We start from the raw sequence: 21,331 nt of genomic DNA, 5'->3' as shown, positions 1-21,331 counted from the left end.
AAAAACGCTCTTCCTGCCCTTGAAAAAAACTCTTCCTAGGTTACCCTTTCTTTTCAAGATTCACTTTTACTGCCAAGAACACCTTCATATATTGTCTCTGTACACACAGGACAAACAGTAGATTAATAAAAGTACAATCCAAAAAGGAAGGAAAGAATGTGCATACGACATCAGGTATCATTAAGCTCAGCTTCACTCATCGTCTTGTTTATCTTATTAAAGAATGTGTCTTTACAAACAGAAGTATTTTAAAGATTAATGCCATTACAATATACACACCTTAAGGTTGTAAAAATAGTTTCAAACAAGATTTTGATACAAAAAAAAAAAAGTGGCTTTTACAGATAACTAAATTCAGGCCTCCACTGAGAAATTTTTCTTATTTCCCCTCAAGAAAAACACTTATCAGAGAGAAGCAAGAGAAAAACAAGCTGGGGAAGAGAAACCCACAAACAAAAGGAGCCTGTTGTAGAGCTTCTGTTAATATACCGAGATGTCCCAGTCACCATCGTAATTTTTCTGTAGCAAACTATTTCACGCTCCTCCACGTTTCGTTTTAGGAGCATTTCCTTTTGCTTTCAGTTCCGTTCTTTTCAGCTTCTACCTTTTAGGACTGAAGTTTACGAACCGCTGCTTTGTAGAGGTCTTGGTGGTCATAGTATTTACGCTGTAAGTCCATCCACCCTCTTATTGCAATTAACTGGCAATAAGAGGTGGTAAAAACAAGTGAAAATTAGAACAGAGATGCCCTGTCTCCTATCTCACAAACCCAAGAACCATCCTTTTCCTAAAGCACAGCAGTTCCATTTAGAAATAGCCCCTGGTGATGACTACTTTTGAGGATTGACTTCATTTTCCTGGAATGCACATTCAAGACCTCATGGGCACAGTTTTCTTGAGTTCTGTAATTCACTGGCACAAGAGATGTTGTTTGCGGCTGAAGAGAGGGCTCATTCTACCCACGTGTGACTGAGAATCAATAGAAATGAAACCTTGGCTCACCTTCAGTGAAGCAAAATCTTTCACTGACTTCAGTACAGACAGCATCATCCCAAGAGCTGCTTCTCTTCGTAACTACGCAAGGCAATCAGTTGACATGATAAGAAAACTTTTCAAGTCAAATTCTGTCAGGACAGGTGAGCTGTGCTGGTTACAGATGCTTAAGGCATAGTTCCAATATATCATCCACCTTACGAGGATGCATCTTTCACTCGACATACCCTCCATACCTGCTGGAGGTCTCCAAAAGCTACCTTACTCCACTCCCACAACTCCGCTTGCATTACAGGGCACCGAAGCCCTGCTACTTCTCCTTCTGACCACAGAAACTGGAACCCTGGTCGAATACAGCGGTTACCACTTCCAAGCAGAGGCAGCAGATGGGCAGCGCTCACAGCTTTTCATGGCTATGCTGGTAACAAACCATGGCAGCTGAGAAGCAATCCTGCTGCCTGCTTTGCTGCCTCTATTATTAGAAAAGCAACTCCAAGACTGAAGAATGGGATGGAGTGCTGAAATCCTTTTGAAGTACCTCGAAGCTCATGAGTCAGACCACTTGCAGACAGAGCCAGCTGTACAGCACGTTCCTCCCCAGTGACAGATAAAATGCATTAAACATTAACTACCCAGAGGAACATCAATGCATTCATGAAATAATATAATATCGTAAAGCCCTAATACCTAATATATTGCAGATGATACAGAGGCCAGAAGAATCATTATTTGTTTAAAGCCCAGAACAAGAAGAAGAAAAACAATGGGCCGCTGTCCCAAATTTTTCTTGCTGTGGAAGAATAATTTTTCATAATTTTAAACACATGAAATGAAACATCAGAACAAGTAAAGGTTATAAAGGCAAACTGAAAAAAACAAAAACAAAAAACTAGGCTAGAATATTAAAAGAATCACAAGGAGTTTCAAAGGACAGACAAAAAATGATTTAATTAGAAGCACATGGCTCAGATTCTTCTAAGACCTTGGTGACAAACAGTAAAAACACTGCAGATGAACAGCTATCACTTCAGTTCATATTTAAAGCTGACAGTAACATGCTGATCATTCCTAGTTATATTGTGGAAAAGAAACAATTCATGTTCAGAAATGGGGATTTTCAACATTATCAAAGACACACAATTTATGGGACTGCCTTTGAGATTACTGGAAACCAAAAGGAGAAACGGAGGCTAGCTAAAGATGACTTTTGCTTTTTGCTGGCTAAATATTTGAAGGATGGCCAACAAGCTGCAACACGGTAATGATGGAAGTAAAGAAACATATTTATGTAACACAAAAATCAGAGAGGCTCTGAATAGATGGACCTCCGTTAAGTTCTTAAACTGATAAAAGACAGGATTTGCAGTTTACCAAGACTATAAAATGTTACATATTAAGAAAGAAACGTCGCACAAGTCGCAGGGCCCACAAGACTGCTCGTATGGAAAAAAATGTTGGTTTGAAAAATGTTGGTCCATGTGTTCTTTTGCTCCATAGACAGATATTAAAGAAATTTTAAACAAAAAACAAGACATAGAAGGTTTTTCTACCAGTTTGCCCTTTGTGTCTTTCAACTCCACAGCTCAGACAATGATGGGAACACCACGGTCAATCCCTTAACTCAGGATATCTTCATACAAATCTCCAACTGCTGTGTGAGCTGGAGAACCTGCTCCCTCCTGGACTCTCATCAGAGTAGTTCAGAGGCAGGCCTCCTGGATACACAATCTCAAAAGAATGTGAAATAAAAAAGAAGGAAGGGGGAAGTGTCATTTACAACACAGACAAGGGACATGGCTCTCTGAAATTCAGTTCGTTGACACTGGGACTTGAGCTTTAAGACAGAAAGTTACAGGAAAAATAATCTTCACCCCCACCACAAAGTCCACTGACCAGGATGCACCCCGTGGGTCGGGACCAGCACAGGCACTGCTCAACATCTCTGTTAGCAACCCGAATGACAGGACAGAGAGCACCCTCTGCAAGTTTGCTGCAAGCCTGCAGACAACGCAGAACCAGGAGGAGCAGCTGGTACACCAGATGGCTGTGCTGCCATTCGGGGGGATCTGGGCAGGCTGGAGAAACAAGCCAGCAGGAAATTCACAGCATTTAACAGGGGGAAATGCCAAGTCCCACACCTGGGGAACAGCTTTGCAAAAAAAGGCCTGGTGTCCTGGCCGACAAGCTGACCCCGAGACAGAAGGGTCCTCCCCTCAGCACTGGGGAGGCCACACCTGGAGCACTGGGCCCAGTTCATCCTGCAGCAGGAACAGCCTGTAGTCACAAAGCACATTTCACATAAGAACTGGCACGTTTTCTTCTGTCTTATTGCTGACACCACTGCTGCAGAACTGCAAAGAGGTAAATTTATTTGAAGGATGGTTCAACTCTTATGGATGTAAGATGCAGAATGTGATTCACCTGGCACCACCAGACCAAGGCAAAGAGTGGGGTCAGTGAGCAACAACACTAACCTGAGGCAGCAATGCATTTCAGCCACAACAAGGCACTGTGTTCACTGTTATAATATCTTCAGATATTTATCCAAAGATAAAGAATTCCAGATCTTCATCTGTATCTTTATCCATATTACAAAATATGGCAAAACAAGCTACTTCACTGAGACTCTTTTGTCTGCATGTCAAACACTAAGCATGCAGGCAGTTACACCCGAATTAAGCAATTTTTACTTACTCAAATACCAAGACATCCAGATTACTACTTAACATTCAGATTTAGCCATCTACCACCTACTTAAACACAAGACTTGAAGATTAGAGTAGTAGTAAGTAAACAAAAAAGCACGCACGTTTTCTTCCGCACTGTGAAATGGGAGGGCCTCAATTATTTCCCCTATTCTTTTTCCACAGATTCCTATTTTCCCTGTTAGGCAAGTTGCAATGGCTTTCTTTTGCTTCCCAAATATTAGAGCAGTATCACGTGAGCATTTGTGCTGGTAATTAAAAGGAAAAAAAAAAAAAAGGGGGGTGGAGGGGGACAGCCCTATCAGAGGTATCAAGAAGACGGGATGACGGCAGCACCAGCTGAACCAGAATGAAGCCTTATGGAGCTGGGCTCTGCTAGGCTGGAAGACCTGCCAGGCAAGTCCCATCAGCCCGACATACAGAGCATAACCTGCACAAGCCACCCAAGTTGCTATGAGTTGCTTTAAAAACAAAAAATCCTTGCTATAAAAGTTGTGTAAGCATGTGCCACACACACTGCAGAACCGCTGTTTAGGCAGGGATAAAGCGACAGCTGTTTGGTTTGCTGTTTGTTTAGGGAAAGCAAATTCTAAAGAAAATAAAAATTAGTTTTAAGAGAGTGCTCTGAGAGCACACCCTCTGTCACAACTGAACTACAGCATCATGACAATAACCTGAGCTGTCTCTGCAGAGTCAACTGCTACACGGCTGAACCTACCCAGGGGCATTATCACAAACTACAATGCTATTACTACAGTTTCCTTTTGAGTCACTGGCAATGGTATGCATTACTAATTTGATGCTGTTGCTTGTCTTTCCAGATGTGAAATTCCCTGTGAGGCCAGGGCAGAGTCATTCATAAGGTGCTTTATTTCCATCAGCGGTTAAGGTGGCTCCAAAAGCACAGCGACTGTACCAGCAGGTGTAGGCAATGCCAGGGGTTCATGGCCTTAACTGAAGGGACACTTCTCAGAGTGTGTCATCAGCACCAAAACAGTGCATGGAACCAGCCGTGCGAAAAATGCCTTCAGGGAAATGGCGTGTGCAAAGCAAATGACTTGTGAAATATCAGTCCTGTTTCCTCCAGAGACAGCTACGTTCTTAAAAGCAGGGGGGTGGCTGAAACCTGGTTCACAGCCTCAGCTGTTAAATCTGAGGATATTGATTAAAAGAGAAACAAAGAAAGTCAACTAGCTGGTCTAGTGCAAGCTGGCTAACGCAATTAACCAACAGGCCGTCCTGCAGGACCACAGCACTCCCGTCCGACGGTTTCCATCCAACTGCCTGGCTGCTGACGCAGCCTCATGCACTGCAATGCCACTGGATTTGCCATGAGGAATCAGTTCTCCCTACCACAGAAACATAGTCTGCACTGCATCGCTCAGAAAAAATAAATAAATAAATGGACAATAGCAGAGTCCAGTGGCTATAAATAAAGAATAATCTACCATCATAAATAGGTAAGTAGATGGATGTCACCAGCAGGTTTAATCAGGTTTTCTTTTTTCCGCCCATGCTGGCACATAAAAGCAAGTGCTCACATCAAAGTGGCTCCAAGAGCAGGGTGAGGGTGAAGGCCTGTGGCAATCAGAAGGATGGCTGCAGCTTGTGCACGGCAGTTATTCCACTAGCTCCACGGAGATAACGCTACGCAGCATACCCAATAGTTAAGGCTGCTGTTAATCAAGGGCAATATGCAGCACGTTCAGAGGTATACCTCTCCTGGCAGGTTTTGTGCTTGTAAAGAGGGCAGATTCGAGGCCTCACAGCTTGTCGACAGCAGATTCAGAAAATCTGTCAAAGGAACCCGTTACAAAAAGTTTAAGTATGTTCTGTGGTAACAGCTGCACTGCCCAAAACGAATGCCTGATAAAATCAGCACAAAGTTTTCACGGTTATTTAGGAGGGAGCAAGCTCTGTTACAGCAAAGCTTATCATACACTGCTGCTCAGGGTGGTTTTTCGTTGGTGGTGGTTTGCTTAAATGACAAGTGAGGTATTTGGAAAGGCTCAGTGCTAGGCATACAGAACTTTATGACACTACTTAGTTCAGGCTTCCACATCAGGCCATGCTACATGCCTTTAAACTGCAGGTAACTGGTGATTTACAGCCATGAACACGCTCAGGAGGAGATGGCTAAGTGTTCTCCTCTCAAAATGTGCAAACTGCAAGCATCATCCTGTATCATTTCAAGGAATCCAGAACAACTAGAAACTTTCCAGATGTTTTTCTCCCAAAGAAATAACTTGATACACCCAGAAATCTTACAACAAATATCCCAGTACAGTGGAATACCAGCTCCTTCTTGGGACAGCATAAGACCTCAACAGAAGGTAGTTACGTATACACAAAGACCTCAAGACGCTAGCCAGCGATGGGAAGACATGAGGTGGAAATTTCATTTCTATTCTTCACTGCAGGTTTTAAAACACCATATATTTGGGGACTGTAAGCTTTTCAGAGCACTACGAGAGTCTCCTTCAGGTACAACACACACAGAATGGGCAGTCCAGCACCAGTTTTCTGCAAAGAGGGAGAGCAATTTCTCACAGGAAATCAATAAAGCACATTATTCTAGCGTGCTTCTACTGTAGCTGGAGAGCTCGCTAATGGAGGGCTTTCTGGTACCCATGAAATGCTCTGAGGCACCTTGAGGTTTATCAAATACAAAACCCCAGAAAACTCTCAACAGGGCTGGAAGCGAACAAGCATTACTTTTTCTTAAATAAGATGTTGAACTTGCCTAAAACTCCAAGTAAAAGCTTGCATTCATCCCTTTATACCAAATCTAGTTAAATAGCATGGTGAAAAGGTGTGATCAAACCCTGAGTGAGCATTGGACTACTTCACTCTGAGACTGCTCCCCCAGGACTGGGAGCAGGCAAGAGATACAGCCAAGAGCATAGGTCCCAAGAAAAGCTGCCAGAGCAGCTACAGCTAAGAATTGAGACTGCACTTCTTGAAAGATTTGCTAACTGGGGGTTGGTGGTGGTGGAAACACCACCAGAATTAAACAGCTGAGCAAGGAAATGTTTTCCAAGTGTTTAAATCCAACTGGGCTCAGAGAAACATGATTTTGCATATATTCTCTGAATAAGTCAGCTTGATTCAAAAATATGAGACCACTGACTTTTCCTCCAAATTGAAGCAAACTACATGACTTTACTTACTGGATGAAGGTTGAAGACAAGAAAACCAATGATACTATTACAGGGAATCAAGATTCTACAGGTCGTAAGACCACTCCTATATCGCAGCTCTCCTCCTGCTTACCTAAATCAACTTCAGTTACCCTGCAGTTACCTCTTCGGACCCTTCATGTCTCCGCAGGTCCAGACAGAGGGCTATGAAGATGATGAGAGGGCTGGAGCACCTCTGCTATGAAAAAGGCTGAGAGAGCTGGGGGTGTTTAGCTTGGAGGAGGCTCTGGGGAGACCTTACAGCAGCCTTACAATACTTAAAGAGGCCAGAGAAGAAAGACAGAGACTTTTTACAAGGGCATGTAGTGATAGGGCAAGAGGTGCTTGTTTTAAACAAACAAAAAAAAAAAGGGGGGGGGGGAATTTAGGTTAGCTATTCAGAAGAAATTCTTACCTCAGAGGGTGGTGAGGCACTGGCACAGGCTGTCCAAAGCAGCTGTGGATGCCCCATCCCTGGAGGTGCTCAAGGCCAGGCTGGATGGGGCTTTGGGCAGCCTGGCGTGGTGGGAGGTGTCCCTGCACATGGCAGGGGGTTGCAGCTGGGTGGGCTTTTACGGTTCCTTCCAGCTCAAACCTCTCTGTGATTCTGTGTTACTGCAAAGTGCTGTTGATGCTGTCTTGTTATACAACTGACCTTTTTCAGCCCAGCTTATGTTGGAGTATATATAAAAAAAAATAAATGCAGAATGCATTCAGAAAACCCTTTACTTTTTAGATTATGTCTGCTAAAAGGCCTACATGGGAAAGGCAAAAGGCCATTCTGTGCATTTATTCACTGTCCCCCTGCAGTCAACTCAGAACTGAGGAGCTTGTCTCCCCTTGAAGGGCACTGACCATTTCAAGCTCCTCAACTCAGTTGACTCCAGACAGAAAAAGAACAAGTTCTGTGTGCCTGAATGATTGTAAGAACAGAAATACATATTCACACAATGTATTTTGAGATTGCAGAAGTAGCATAATCTAAAAATCAATATCCACAGACAGTAAAATTGGGTGCTAATCAAGCAGCTGCACCATTATTCTTTCCTCCCCCACACACACCTTTTTTTTTTTTTTTTTTTTTTGCCATCCTCCAGGTGTTAAAATGGGTTAAGATCACCACAAAACATAACGAAGTCACTGAACATTTTCAGGTTGCAGTGTGGAGGGCAAAACTTAACAATGAAAGGCGTGCAAAGAATCAAGAAATAACTGGATACAGATGCAAGGAAGCACAAGGACAAACCTTTTAAAGGAAGCCTTAAATGTCTGCACTATTGGGTTTCAAGGGCTTTATTAAACTTTTCACCCACGCTACAAACAGTCTAAAACAAAGAAGTTAGAACAAGAACTACAAACATTTTCTCCTGGGCTTTTGAGATACTATGCTCGTTTTTTTTCAATGAATGGATATTACAAAGGCCCAGGGAAATAAGATGCTTTGTTGCCACGAATTTAATCTAAGTAAATTAATCATAAAACAATAAGAAGTTAGTGATGCAGATTAATTTAACATCAAATTCCTATATTCAGTTCTATGTTTATGCAAGGCCCACTGTTAAGAACAAAAGGCCACAACAGCTTTGAGAAGCATGCTGGAAAGAATATGTAAGTCATTCTAGTTGGGAAACTTTTTGCTGGCATGATGCAGCAAACAATCCAAGTTAAATATGTAAACATATTTACCCCAGATTATGCTATAGCAGTTCAGTGACTTTGAAGAAATAAATGTGTAGCTATGTTACAGGTTGCCAGTAAGCAGAAGTCCATTACCATAAAGTCAGAGGAGACACCATCAGTGGCACTCTCAGGCTGCCACAAATGAAGTGATTAGAAGGGAGGGCAGCCTCACTCTCATTATTCTAGCTGATGTACCTCAAAGCAGCAGCAGCAAGTATGCTGTTCCTAATTTTAAAAAAAGTTTAGCTCTCTGGCACCTGTTAGTATTACAAAACAAATAATCCTCTTATACCTGCTAACTGCAAAAAATACCTTGGATTTGCAGGTGAGTCTTACCAGGAGTTTCAGTAGTACTTTTTACAGTCTCCAACAAATTTATTCAAACACTCTGAATAGCTGGCTGTAATATCTACCCTTCATTCTCAGCACGCAGACTAATATTCAATGTACCTTTCAAAGAAATACCCAATAAATCCCAATTTTGAAGTACGTTGCTACAATGACAGTAATTGAGGCTTCTCCTTCTCTCTCTTTTCACACCCCAAGTGAATAAATAAATAAAAAAGATCCACATCTCAGATCACAAAGTTCTTCTAAACGTTGGGAACACACGCTAAAAATGACAGCAGACAAATGTTGTGTGGGGAAAAAAGAAAAAAAGAACAAACTTCCAAATACATCAATTAAAACCAGTACTTCACTATAGAGCAGCTTCTCTGAAGAGCACCAGTAAAGGGACTGAACAACAAAGTTGTGAAAGAGACTAAAAAAAGGCTTCTCTATCTCAAACACAGCAAACATGCCACAAATACAAACAGACATTGCAAATCTCAACATCCCGCTTACAATTCAATGATTAATGTGAATACTCCTAAGGCCGTGTGTATCAACAGTACTTGATAGGTAGCTTGTCATATCCTGTGGCTACAGGCAGCTTTACTTACTCAGGAAGCACATGCTGCAAGTTTCACAAATTGCTCTTTCCTCTGACAAATGATCAAAAATGTGGGGAAAAAAATGGGCAAAAAAGAGTTTATTCAGGCCACAAAAAGTCTAGCACTAGCACAGCGTAAGAGTTTGGCCGATCCATTGAAACATCAAATTCTACCTATCCAACTAAAACCTCCACAATTTGCTCAAAGAAACCCTGCCTCGAAACAAACCTAGTGAGCAACCAGACGTTGCTTTTGCATCAGACAAGGATGGTAGTGGGACTGAAAAAGGAAGGAACGTGCCACCTGGAATAGCTTGTTCCTTGCCGCCAGCCACCCAAATTAACCTGCCTTTGGTGACGCACTGTGACACCACTCGTGGTTAGATGAACTCAGCACTGCAATTTAGTTCTTAAGTTTCAGTAGGCTGTTAAAATATTTGCAAAGAATGGGAGTAATAATGGGAAAAAAAAAAAAAGGTGCTTCAATGTTTTCTGTCATGGAAGTTCTACTTCAGCCTGCAAAAGTCTTGTAAAACTTCAAAAGCCCAAGGTGGGCATCAGATGATCCTTTAAATATATCCAAGACAACAGAACTATCTGGATAAAGAAAGACTTAGCCACTCCCTTCCCATACTGGGTTAGAAGAGCAAAGTGTTAGATTTGGTGGTACAAATAGAATAGTTTTCATGTAATCCAATGCACACAAGAGGATTAACAGACATTCATATTAACCATACCTTCATCTGAAAACACTTTTACAAATGTAAACTAAACGTCCTGGGTTCCTTCATGGTGTATCAGCACATACACAGGCTATGGTTATATTTGTTTCCAAGTAAAAAGCTGTTGCTAGGAGGAACAAAAACCGAATTTGATGCCAGCGGCAAGCGCAGGAAATAAAAAGGGGTATGTAATCCAAATGAAAGGAATGCATTTGGAAAGGAGGCTGGCAGCTACCGGAGCTGGAGTTTTGCCAGGCCATCTATATGTATTTATGCATATCAAAACAGACCAGACAGGTACAAATTTCGAGAGGTCACCTTACTAATGCAGTGCCTTCACGCATGCTGCGTGACGGTGCAGAGCCCTGCTCGACAGATCGTCACGCTGCTCACCGCCCACACGGTTGCTCTCTCCCAGGTCTCTTCAAGCACTCTCAAATGCACCTCAAGCCTCATGTTTCCATGTAACCCTGGGTCAGATTTCTGACTGACTTCCTCTGGCTCTGCCCTGCCTGCAGTAATCAAAGCATCACTGCTGTGCCTCAAGAGCTGCAGTTGGGTTGACATCCTTCACGCCTTCCTTTTAGAGATGCTACGCCAACTCCTTTATACACAAAGTGAGTAGAAAGCCTTAAACCCACAATACTTCAAGTTCCATTACTACCTTATCCTTTTCCTTATATTAAAGCTGAACAGCTACCCATGTATACCTTTGGGATCTAAAAGGCCATGATAAACCAGGTGAACTAAACATCTGTCAGAGGAAAGGATGCTGCATCTGACACCATCTGCCACTGCCAGATGAATGAGTTGTTCTGGAACTGCAGAAGCAACAAAGCCTCATTTCCCAAAGATTTGTTGCCTAACCTCCCTTCCCACAACGTGCTGGACAAGGTATGCCAGCAGTGGGACAAACCCAGAAGCACCTGTGCACTAGTTGGCAGTGCAGCTGATGTCCAGCGACACAGATGATGGCCAAATTCCGCCTGCTCTGCCCTCAGCTGAGGCACTGGCTCGGGTCTCTCTCTTCTCTGCTCAGCTGCCAGTTTTCACAAAACTCCCGAGAACATCATTCTCTCTGAACCATCTGGTCAACTGCAGACAAATTTGTGAGGAGGCAAATCAGAAATGTGGGAGGGATGACAAAAAGAAGAGCTGTTAAACAAGGGGCTTAATCCCAAAAGGAAACCATACTACAAACACTAACAACATTTATCTACATACATGATAAATTATCCAAGTCACCAAATTACATTAAAAAGGTGTTCAATGGCCTATCCCAAATACCACATTCAAACACAACTGATGCTTGTACTAACCAAAAATACATATTCTGAAGGTTGGTGGTTGTTTTTTCCCCCCGTTCTGGCAAATGAGCACAGACGCTACAGACATTCACAAAAACTGCACATGCTTGGATTGTCAGGATGCTAGAAAACAAATGAAACTAAATAAACAGGGTGACAAAAAAAAAAAAAAAAAGAGAGTCAAAATCCTGCCTTTTGCCACCAAAAAAACACACCCCCACAAACACTATGTCATTGACCTACAGATTCAACTTTCCAGAACCCGCGTCCTCTCGGACAGCAGCACGCTGGCCCTGGCTTGCAGAACACTTTCTACTTTTAGTTCTACAGAAGTGAGAAGCAGTAATAAAGCTGCTAATCCTTCTTCTCCCCCTTTATTTAAATTACAAAGGTAGGTGACACTCTAAACTAGCTTAAACTATTAGATCCCTTACACAGGGACAATTCCTTACCTTTTAGAAGGTTTTGAGATCATATTGTATGATACCACCTATCCCGAAAAGTAAATATTTGTGAAAAGCCATAAGGAAAATAAAACCCCAAAAATCAGCACTGCTGACTTACTAAATGTTAAAAGATTTAAATTTATTACCTTCCAATGATATTTAAAATCCCCTTCTTTTTTTACACACAGGTGGGGGGGGAGGTTGCATCTCTTCTACGTTATTCTGCCCAGGAAACAGAGCCATTAAGTTGTCTGGTTCAGTTCTGATTCAAGTTTAGCTGTGAATTAAATGGTTCTTGTTTGATTTTAGCTTGTGTTAATGAAACTGTTGACCCTCGTTGAGCCCCTTCTTAATTCTCAAATAGCTTTAAAATAACTGAGACAAGAACAGCAAAGCGTAAAGCTAGTACTTTTATTAAAATATGTTGAGAACAAGGAGAATAATAACACAACGTTAGCCAAAATTTTCCCTGAGCTCTCCATCGTGATACTGACCTCTTTCCTAAGCTGCTACTTTGCTTAAATGTTCATTATTTTGGACTGTTCAACACTGCACAACTTCTGCAATTTGCTGGCTATTCATATCACTTAGCTACTTTCAAAGTTCTTTACAATTGTCTCTGCAGCTGACAAACTCAAACAGCCAAGTATACAAAACTTCCGAGGAACCCCACTGCTAAGCTTTCATTAAAACGAACACTGGCCTTTTTATTCCCTAATCAACCCGTTTTCGGTTCACGATAGCCCCTCGATCTCACCCTACGCTTGATTTTCTTCTCTAAAGCAACTTTGCAAAAGGCACTTTTACAGCCCAAATAACAATAATCACAAGACAGCAGAAGGAGGTGAAGTTCATTGACACCTTAACCACTGGAGCTCTGTCCTGCAGAGGACTGCTCTCTCAAACTGGGGCCATGTGCAGTAGTTCAACGACTACAGCAAAGCTGGCCATGCCACCGACAGATGCAGGTCCTCTTTCCCTTTGCTGTCTGCTCCCATCTTCTTTCACCCTACCTGTACAGTGAACTGGGTTTGGGAGCTGGTGTGTTTTGTCCCTCAGTACTCCAGCAAGAAAGGCTGTGGGGAGTTTTTAGCGTGTCTCAGGGCTATGATGCAGATCATCACACAACCATTGCAGTATTTGGCAAGAACACTGAAGCAGTGGTGCAACCATGAGGCTGAAAGCCTGGGATTGGCCTTTTTCGGGGGCACTCCCTGCTCAAAATGCTTGTGGGGAGTAAAAATACAGCCTTGTATGCAAAATCCCTCACTGGTGTCATGGAGCATTTTTAGGAACGCAAACATGTTGGTCTTATTTATTTCAGTAATTGCACATACGAATGGATGGACTATTATCTCCAGTGTGGCAACTGCAAGAGCAGTGCAATTACATGCCTACGCAATCCTGCATTTGACGTGTCATCTTAAGCATTAGTTTATATTCCGCTGTAATAAACACGAGCAGATTACATATCTTGGAGCTGTATTTTGGCTCAGTTCACGCCGGAAAGTTACACCACTAAGCTTATATTCCATAAAGGATTTACTAACTGCCCTGTCTAATTAAAGTTGCACAACTCTTCAATTTTTAAAGTCCTGTTTTCAACGGCTTAAAACCTTGCCAAACTAACCTTTGGCAAGACGTCTCCATCCCTCACACACCCAACAGAGAAAGGGAAAGTAATACATCTACTCGTTTGAGCTGCATTCTAAAAAAGTAATTTCTCAGAACGAAATGACAGAGAAAAATAGGTTTTATTCCTGTCATAAAATTGTTTTCTCTAGTTTTCTTGAAAAGCTCTAAGATTTTTTTTTTTTGCACTAAAGCAGTTATACTTAACACAAGTGAGAAGGAGAAATTGCATCTCTGGCATCAAGGCATTGTCCCTGACACGTTCCAAATCCCCCCTTCACACACACCGCAGAGAAGTGGTGCATAAAGAGTTTAATGCCCTAAGATTCTGCTCTTCCTCCAAACCAGCGCTGGACAAAACCTTTCCTACAATTACTTCATGTAGTTCCTAAGACCCTACCATAAAGGAAAAAAAAAAAAAAAAAAAAAAAAGAAAACACAGAGAAAGAGAGAAAAAGAGAGAAAAAACTACGGAGAATAGAGAGACATCTCTCAGGTATTCTTAGTCATATCCTTCCAGGCACCTACCCAGCAATGAAGGGAGAAGTACGATGACTAGCATGAATAGATACACTACAAACAATGTCAGGCCTAGAACTAGGAGGGATGAAAACACGTCCTAAAAATAGAAATCTTGGCCGTAAGCAGGAATGGAACTGCAGCTCAGAAGCATTCCACAGGCATTCCCAGAGTAAATAATTTCCCCTTCACACCTTTCTGTACGAGTACTCCTCCGTAACTTCACTCTTACTTTCCTTAGGCCTACCTGACAGATTTGGTATGCTGGCAACGTATTGTTTTATCCAGATCAAGTGAAAACATGGGAGCATAGACTAACCCACCCTAAAAAAGAGGAAGCAAATAGCAACAAACAACACAAATACCGCTAGCAAAAAAATAACAGCATGTGCTTGTGCTTGAAGTTCTGTACCAGCAGGCAGTAGCTTTCTAAAAATAAAACTTTGAGAGCATTTCAATAGCTAATCTTTCAGAATGACCGCTTGTAGTTAAATGATACAATAGGAAAATAAAAGATGAGCATTACTGCTTTTGACACGCTGCTGACGCTAGACGAAGTACAAAGCAAGAAGTATGGCAAAGCCCATGTTCTGAAAAGGCGAGATGGGAATTTCCTGGTGTGATTTTAGATGTGGTTAAAATAGGTCAGGGGTCACTACATAACACCCTTTACAAACACAGACATCACTTGCCCAGAGAAGGGGACAGTGAGTTCACTGTACTGCTCACCGCCTCTTACGCTAAGGCACAATGAGCCTTTGCTCTGCGGCCACACCAAAACCAGCTCCAGCGTCCCTCACTCATTCAACTCCGACCTTTCCTTATCAAGGCAGCTCGCTAGTTACACACAGACTTCCTCTTACAACATAAATTCAAAGATCCCAGCTTGTTCCAACCCTAGCCTACGCCGCAGTCAGACACATCGGGGAGAGCTGCACTCAAGTCAGGGACTGCCCAGAAGCCCAGCACCGGTCTCTGCCTGGTGCATTGCTTTCCAAAGCCATCGAGGCACATCGGCTATCGTCACACATTCAAACAAACCACAAAGCAGGAACAATCTTTTTTGTTCATTTCCACAACACCGAAACATGACTATATCCCCCAGCCGACTGCCCAGTCCTCGCAGTGGTGAACAATCCCCAAATATTACCAATTACAAATTGTACTGCAGGAACAAAGTGGGGTAGAAGACAATGGCAGGGCTGAATGCATAGATATGCATCCTGAAATAACACCCCCTGCCTTATTTGGTGCCAAAAACGTACTTTTATCTCATCTGCTGTTTTCCAACTCGTGTTGCACTTCCTGCCTGACGAGAGGGGCCCAGCCATGCCAAGCAGCACTGACAGCACGCCTTGCCTGTGCCAGTGAAATGTTATCACAACCCCACCTGGATCTTACCAAAACATGCTCATTTGTAAAGGGTTTAAGGAGCTGAGTCTGTTGACTGATGAAACAAAGAATGTTTTGAATTAGGAAAAAAAAAAGGGGTGATTGCTGAACAAGTTTTATAGAAGCATTAAATACTGGTCACAACTTGATTTTATGTAAGTGCCTTACAATAGATTTCAAATTACTTGAGGGGAGAGACAACTAGAAATCCAAATCTCAGTTTTACTCTTTCAGGATGAATAATCAAAAGGGATAAAATATAAATTCTCACTGCTTGACAAAAACAGAATATTCTTAGATACTACTTAAACGTCCTTGCTGGCCGGTACAGAATGGTAACAGGCAATACCATTTGATTAGTTCAGCTTTTTACCTGCATCACGATACCACCAAGCATCCTCACACCACTAAGATGCTTTCTGCATGGTGGCAGAAGTTTATTACTCTTCCTTTCACCACCCTGTCCAACTTTATTGAGAGACTTTGTGTGCACTGCCAAGAGGCTAAAACAGAAGGTAGCACTGAGTTACCCTCTACCTTCTTCACCGCAGGAGTACAAAATGCTCCAAGCACAACTCTGAAGCAAAGCCCCTCCAAGACAGACCCCATGTGATGTGCCTGGGGCCCGGAGAGGCAGAAGCTCCTGCAGACGGAGGACACTCGCCCATTGCCAGCTCCTCGTCACCACGGGGCAGGGTGAGGCACACGGTACTGCTCCCCGAGTAGGACTAAGCTGAGCAGAGAGGAATGAAGCATGAGATCAGTGTCACGATTATCAGGACTGCTGATGACTATCGCGGAGACTTATAATTGCCATTCCGCAACAGCAATGTCACCGGCTAATGATAACTGCTGCATAGATGGCAGGAGAAGACAAGAAAACAGTGCACCTAAGCATTTTTAAGCCAAGCGAGGTTTAATTCTACCAGCCCCAACTATTTTTAGAGACTTGATTAGACACAGGGATATTAAACTTTACTCGGTAGTAGCTACTGACCCGAAGAAGTTCCAGTTTAGAAGATGGTTGCTTTAAAAGGAGTTTTGTAGGTGAGCAGGGACTCATCAGAAATTCACCTCTGCAGATACGCTCCATCTCCCTCCCATTACATCTACTGTACTATTTAGGGGCTTTTGTTCTACTTGTATGTTAAATGACAAATTATAGCACAGAAGAAAGGCACTTGCCAACAAAAGCTCAAGCACTCTCAAGTTCACGTTTTTTCAGGCTGCGTCTTCCAACAAACGCAGGAAAAATATTGAGAAGTGTTATTCAAAGGTGCCTTTCAAACCACACTAACACATAGATTCTGAGTGCCCTAACTGAACTGCTCCTACAAGGGCAATACAAAATACAAAAAGCCTTCAAAAAAATGGCTTACAAGAGTTCCAAGAAAGTCTTTCTGAAAACAGCTAAAAATAAAGTAACACCATTAGATATCTGAACATTCTTCATAAGAAGATACTCAGTTTTCCCTTTCTTAGGAAATACTATAAAGAGCACAGGAGCAACGTATCCTTATCATACCCTGCCCTTGAAAAATCAAAGTTCCAAGTTCTCTCTCATATTTGTATCTTAAAAGGAAATATTAGGGAAAGGAGAATTTTGACAACCTCTCTTCCCCTTCCTTTCCCTGTTTCGCTTGTCCAGTTATCTGCTACCTCTTTACATAAGATCAAGTGCACTGGCAAACAGAGACACCTACATTTATCAAAAAGCACAGATTAGAGCTGCTGTTACAGACACAGATCATGCACTTTCTCTAACAAATCCTCTGGGATCTTAGCACAAAAGCACAGGTTTATGCGGGGGTGGGGAGGAGAAGGGCAGACCTAGTTCATGAGTTTTCCTCAGCTGTTCTAGCACAATTCAGTGAAGTGTACCAATGATTATGCAACAACAGCAAAGCCCAGAAGGAAAAACTAACACTCACCATATTTTCTTCATTTGCGTTAAGCTCTCTCCTACATATTACATACAAACTTACATGGGGGATTAAAAAAAAAAAAAAAGTCTGTCCTGAATCTAGCTTGCAGGCTGAGTTTAAGTCCATAATTATAGTTTAATGTCACTTCTTACTCAACAGATGACCCAAACCTGGAAGGGGAAAAATAAGTAAAAAATAAAAATAGAAACACACCTACAACACAAGCAAAACAGAACATTACCTCCAATTAAAAGACAGGTAAACTTATTTAGCTGGCAACCCTCTGAATTGAGAGGGGAAAAAAAAATAAAATAAAAAATAAAAAAAAAAAACAACTGACCAACCACTCCACCACACCAAAAAAAGAAAAATCCTTGATCTTCTGGATGAACCCATACATACCCATTATCTTCTGTTTACTTTCACGAAGATGGAATATATTGCAGCCTATCTTTGGCTTAGGCTTGGAACTGAAAACAGATAAGTTCTAGAGCAATGTCTCTTTCAGATACACCACTGTAAGTCTTAGGCACCAACTCTAATAAAGTAGTATTTCAGTCCTGAATTAATGTATGTCATACTCTATATGAAGAGGAGAGCACAGCAACAACATAAATCTATAAATCTATAAATCTTTTATAAATCTACCCATCTGGAAACAGACGGACAGATTTCCTCTGTCTACATGTACTGCAGTCAGAAAGGTATCCTAGCCTTTCCAGGTCTGTTCTGCGTGTGGTAGTGAACACTGATGAGGGTAAAGGAAGGAAGGACAAAGAAACGAGCTATGTTTGCTATTTTGTAGCTTTTAGCATAAAACATGTTCATGTCTTCATACCAAATAAGAAAATATATTCAAACTGAGACTTCATACTAGCGCTTGCTTAAAATCCTCCCCGAGTCAGAAGCCATGCTTTATAGTGAGAAGCGAAGAGAAGGGCCTCCTTACCCATACATCATCCCAGCAAACACTTCTGGGTAGCTGTTTGTAAATGATACGTCACATAAACATACTAGGACATTTCAAGACTGCAAAACAAAGTATTTCAAATCGTCAAGATACAGCAGCAACACCAATGAACAGATGCTTCAGGAAGTCTCTAGGATATGCAGATCATGCTAAGACCACTTTCCAAGCAATAGGCAAAAGAAACCACACAGTTCTGCAGTCAGCAGGAAAACTGTCCCAAAGAAACTGCCTTCAAAATTGACAACCGTATCGCCATGGGATGACGGCTTGAATTTTAACTAGCATGTTCGATATACGCAGCGTATCCTCAGGGTCGTATGCTGTACGACTTTAACGTTCCCGTTATGCCCATGAACTTTACCATTTCCAATTAATATAATACACACAACACCTTGAAAATTAACCCTCCCTTCCGGGAGGATTTTTTGCTTAAAGGCATAAAGCAGATTTTTAAAAAATATACCTGCCACTGCAAATACTATGTGGACTTCTTTTAAGGAGCAAATATAAACAGATTTTTAAAACAGCATATCTGGAAAAGCTTGAGCTGTACCAGGCAAGGCAATTTCGAAGCAGTGCAACGCTGCGACAGTTCTAGCCCGACAGACCAGGATCTAGCTTGCTGCTGCCACCATCTCCTTAAGAAGAACTGGAAGCTCACCTAGAGTATCCACAGAAACTTTGTGCATCTCGGAAAGGCACATGACAGGGTACCAAAAGGCATATTATCAGAGGCTTCAGCTCTTGTAGCCTAACAAAAAGAGCGCTCCGTCTGGGTCAACACTGACATTCTGACTAATCGGGAGTCTGACCAGACTCCAGAGCTGTGTGTTGCCATTCCTTTTTTTCCTTGTTTACATGGACAAGACCTGCGGATGCAGCCTGGGCAGAAGAGAGGGAAAGAATTTTAGGAGGGCTGTTCATATTTTGCACTCAGTAGATTCATTTCCTCCCCTTTCCAAGGTCTAAGCACATACAAAGATCTGACAGCTGTTTTCTTGCAGGAAGTGCAGTAGCCAGGATGAAAATCAGTGTATTCAAGGACAAGACTAGAGCCTTCCTTAATATTTCAGTTCAGTCCTTCATCTCGATGAGCCTATGAATGCTAACAAGTAAAAATAAGTTCAATAATCACTGCAAAACAAGCATGCAGGGGAGGGAGGGGGAACCTACAGGTTCTGTAATTAGCTTTGCTAGCAGTAAATGAAGAGCCACATAATCAAGAAACACCGGGTATCGCTATTTCTGTGAAAAAGGCTGCTTCTGTTTCCCTGTTTCCCTCCGTTCTCAGGCAGCAGAGAAGACAGTTGCTGTTTCAAGGACCAGAAGACCTACTCTTTTGAGATGACCTTCATGCCAAACTTCTTAGCTTTGCGTCCTGACAGTTTTAAGTGGAGATGACTTAGAGATGCATGCACTTTTACAGGAAGTTTGTTCACACTCAGAGTTTGGCTCTAGCAGCTACACTCACAGCACAAACCAACACTGCTCTGAACAGACGTGCCTCCTTCACCTCATACTAAACCGAAGCGATCCAGACACATAATGCCAAAAAAGCATTGTTTCTGATAGCACCAAGCATCGATTGAGAAACTCCATTGTTTAACACACAATAAATGTGCAGCTACAGTTTACGAAACGTTTCGGTACGCTCGGCATCTCCGTGCAGAAACACAATGCATCCGTGCAGGGCACCTGGAAGAGAAACACCCCCCGTGCCCACCGCCTTGCGGGGTTCCCCCACGCCACAACACCCGCGTTATCAGGCTCATCGCCAGCGTAATATCGGTACGTTTGGTAGTTAATAAGACGTGCTTACCTGTGTATCCTGCCCACCAGCCCCAGGAAGCCACCATAGCTAAAAGCCATTTAAACAACACTCCTTCGATATACCAGAAGAGCTTACTATCCAGCACTCGGAGCGGCTGCAGCACAATTAAATACAAGACGTAGGACGGAATAGCAACCAGGTTATTGGCGACCATAAAAGCGAACCTGAGGAGTGCTTTCAGCAAGGTACAGCCCACCCGCTGGGCCTGCTGGAAAGTCACGGCCATCCTCTTCACTGCGGGACCGTCCTGCAGGGGAAGGCAAAGGGGGGAGCAGGTGAAGGCTCCGCGTTGGGCACGGGGCACAGGGGGCTCCTGCCCGCCCGGCCACCGCCGCTGCGGGGGCACGGAGGCAGCGGGGCAGCTCCCCAGCTCCGCCCGGCGGCGGCAGCAGCCTCCCCGCCTCCCTCCTTCCTCCCTCCTCCCTCCTCCTCCCTCCCCGGCGGCGGGACCCCGGCCTCCCTCCATCTTCCCCCCCGCCTCCTCCGCGAAGGTCACGGGCGGCCTCTCGCTGCCCTGCCCTGCCCGGCGCTGCCGAGCGGAGCCGGGCCCCGCACCGCACGGCGGGGCCTCGCTCACCTCCGGCAGGGCGGCGGGGCGGGGGTGGCGGCGGCGGAAGCGGCGGCGGGGCTGGGGGAGCTGGGCCCGCTGGCGGTGGCGGTGGCAGAGGCAGTGGCAGTGCCGGCCGGCGGCTGGCGGCCGCTCATGGAGCCGGAGGCGGCGGGCTACGGCTGCTCAGCCCCGCGGGGAGGGAGAGGAGGGAGAGGGAGAGAGAGAGAGAGACAGGGGGCGGGCGGCGGGGAGGCGGGAGCGGCGGGCCGGGCGGGCAGGCGCAGACCGCGGGAGCACCTCGGTTCTCCCCAGCCGGGCCTCGGCTGCCCTGCCCGGGGCTGCCCTTCCTGGTGCTGCCGTGCCCGGTGCTGCCCAGCCCGGTGTTGCCCTGCCCTGCCCGGCCGCGCACAGGGAGCCCCCTGCACCTGTTGGGGCCGCTCGGCCCCCGGTCCCCACCCACGCGGGTGGGTTAGGGGCTGGCGACCCCCTTAGTTAAGGGATGGGGGCTCTGTGGGGCACAGGCACCTGCAGCTCACTCTCTGGCTT

General features: G+C 43.9%; 1 protein-coding gene across 3 annotated transcripts in view; it reads right to left on the bottom strand.

Moving 5' to 3' along the window:
* Positions 1 to 21,004, bottom strand: part of LPGAT1 (lysophosphatidylglycerol acyltransferase 1) — a 66,987-nt gene extending 45,983 nt beyond the window's left edge. Inside the window, exons 1-2 of one of the 3 annotated variants that reach the window (XM_027453030.3) lie at positions 20,813 to 21,004; positions 20,224 to 20,482 (exon numbers count right to left, since the gene is read on the bottom strand). In XM_027453030.3, the coding sequence (XP_027308831.1) occupies positions 20,224 to 20,461 (238 nt within the window). In that variant the 5' untranslated portion in view covers positions 20,462 to 20,482; positions 20,813 to 21,004. Of the gene's footprint in view, positions 1 to 19,065; positions 19,287 to 20,223; positions 20,649 to 20,812 lie in introns of those variants that run through there. The other 2 variants (XM_013098989.5, XM_072035563.1) reach the window with 2 other exon arrangements.
* Between the last annotated feature and the right edge of the window lie 327 nt (positions 21,005 to 21,331).

The sequence above is a fragment of the Anas platyrhynchos genome, chromosome 3, assembly GCF_047663525.1.
Source record: "Anas platyrhynchos isolate ZD024472 breed Pekin duck chromosome 3, IASCAAS_PekinDuck_T2T, whole genome shotgun sequence".
Lineage (NCBI taxonomy): Eukaryota > Metazoa > Chordata > Aves > Anseriformes > Anatidae > Anas > Anas platyrhynchos.
The sequence above is the reverse complement of the archived record's forward strand: the minus strand, read 5'-3'. Positions and strand labels throughout refer to the sequence as shown.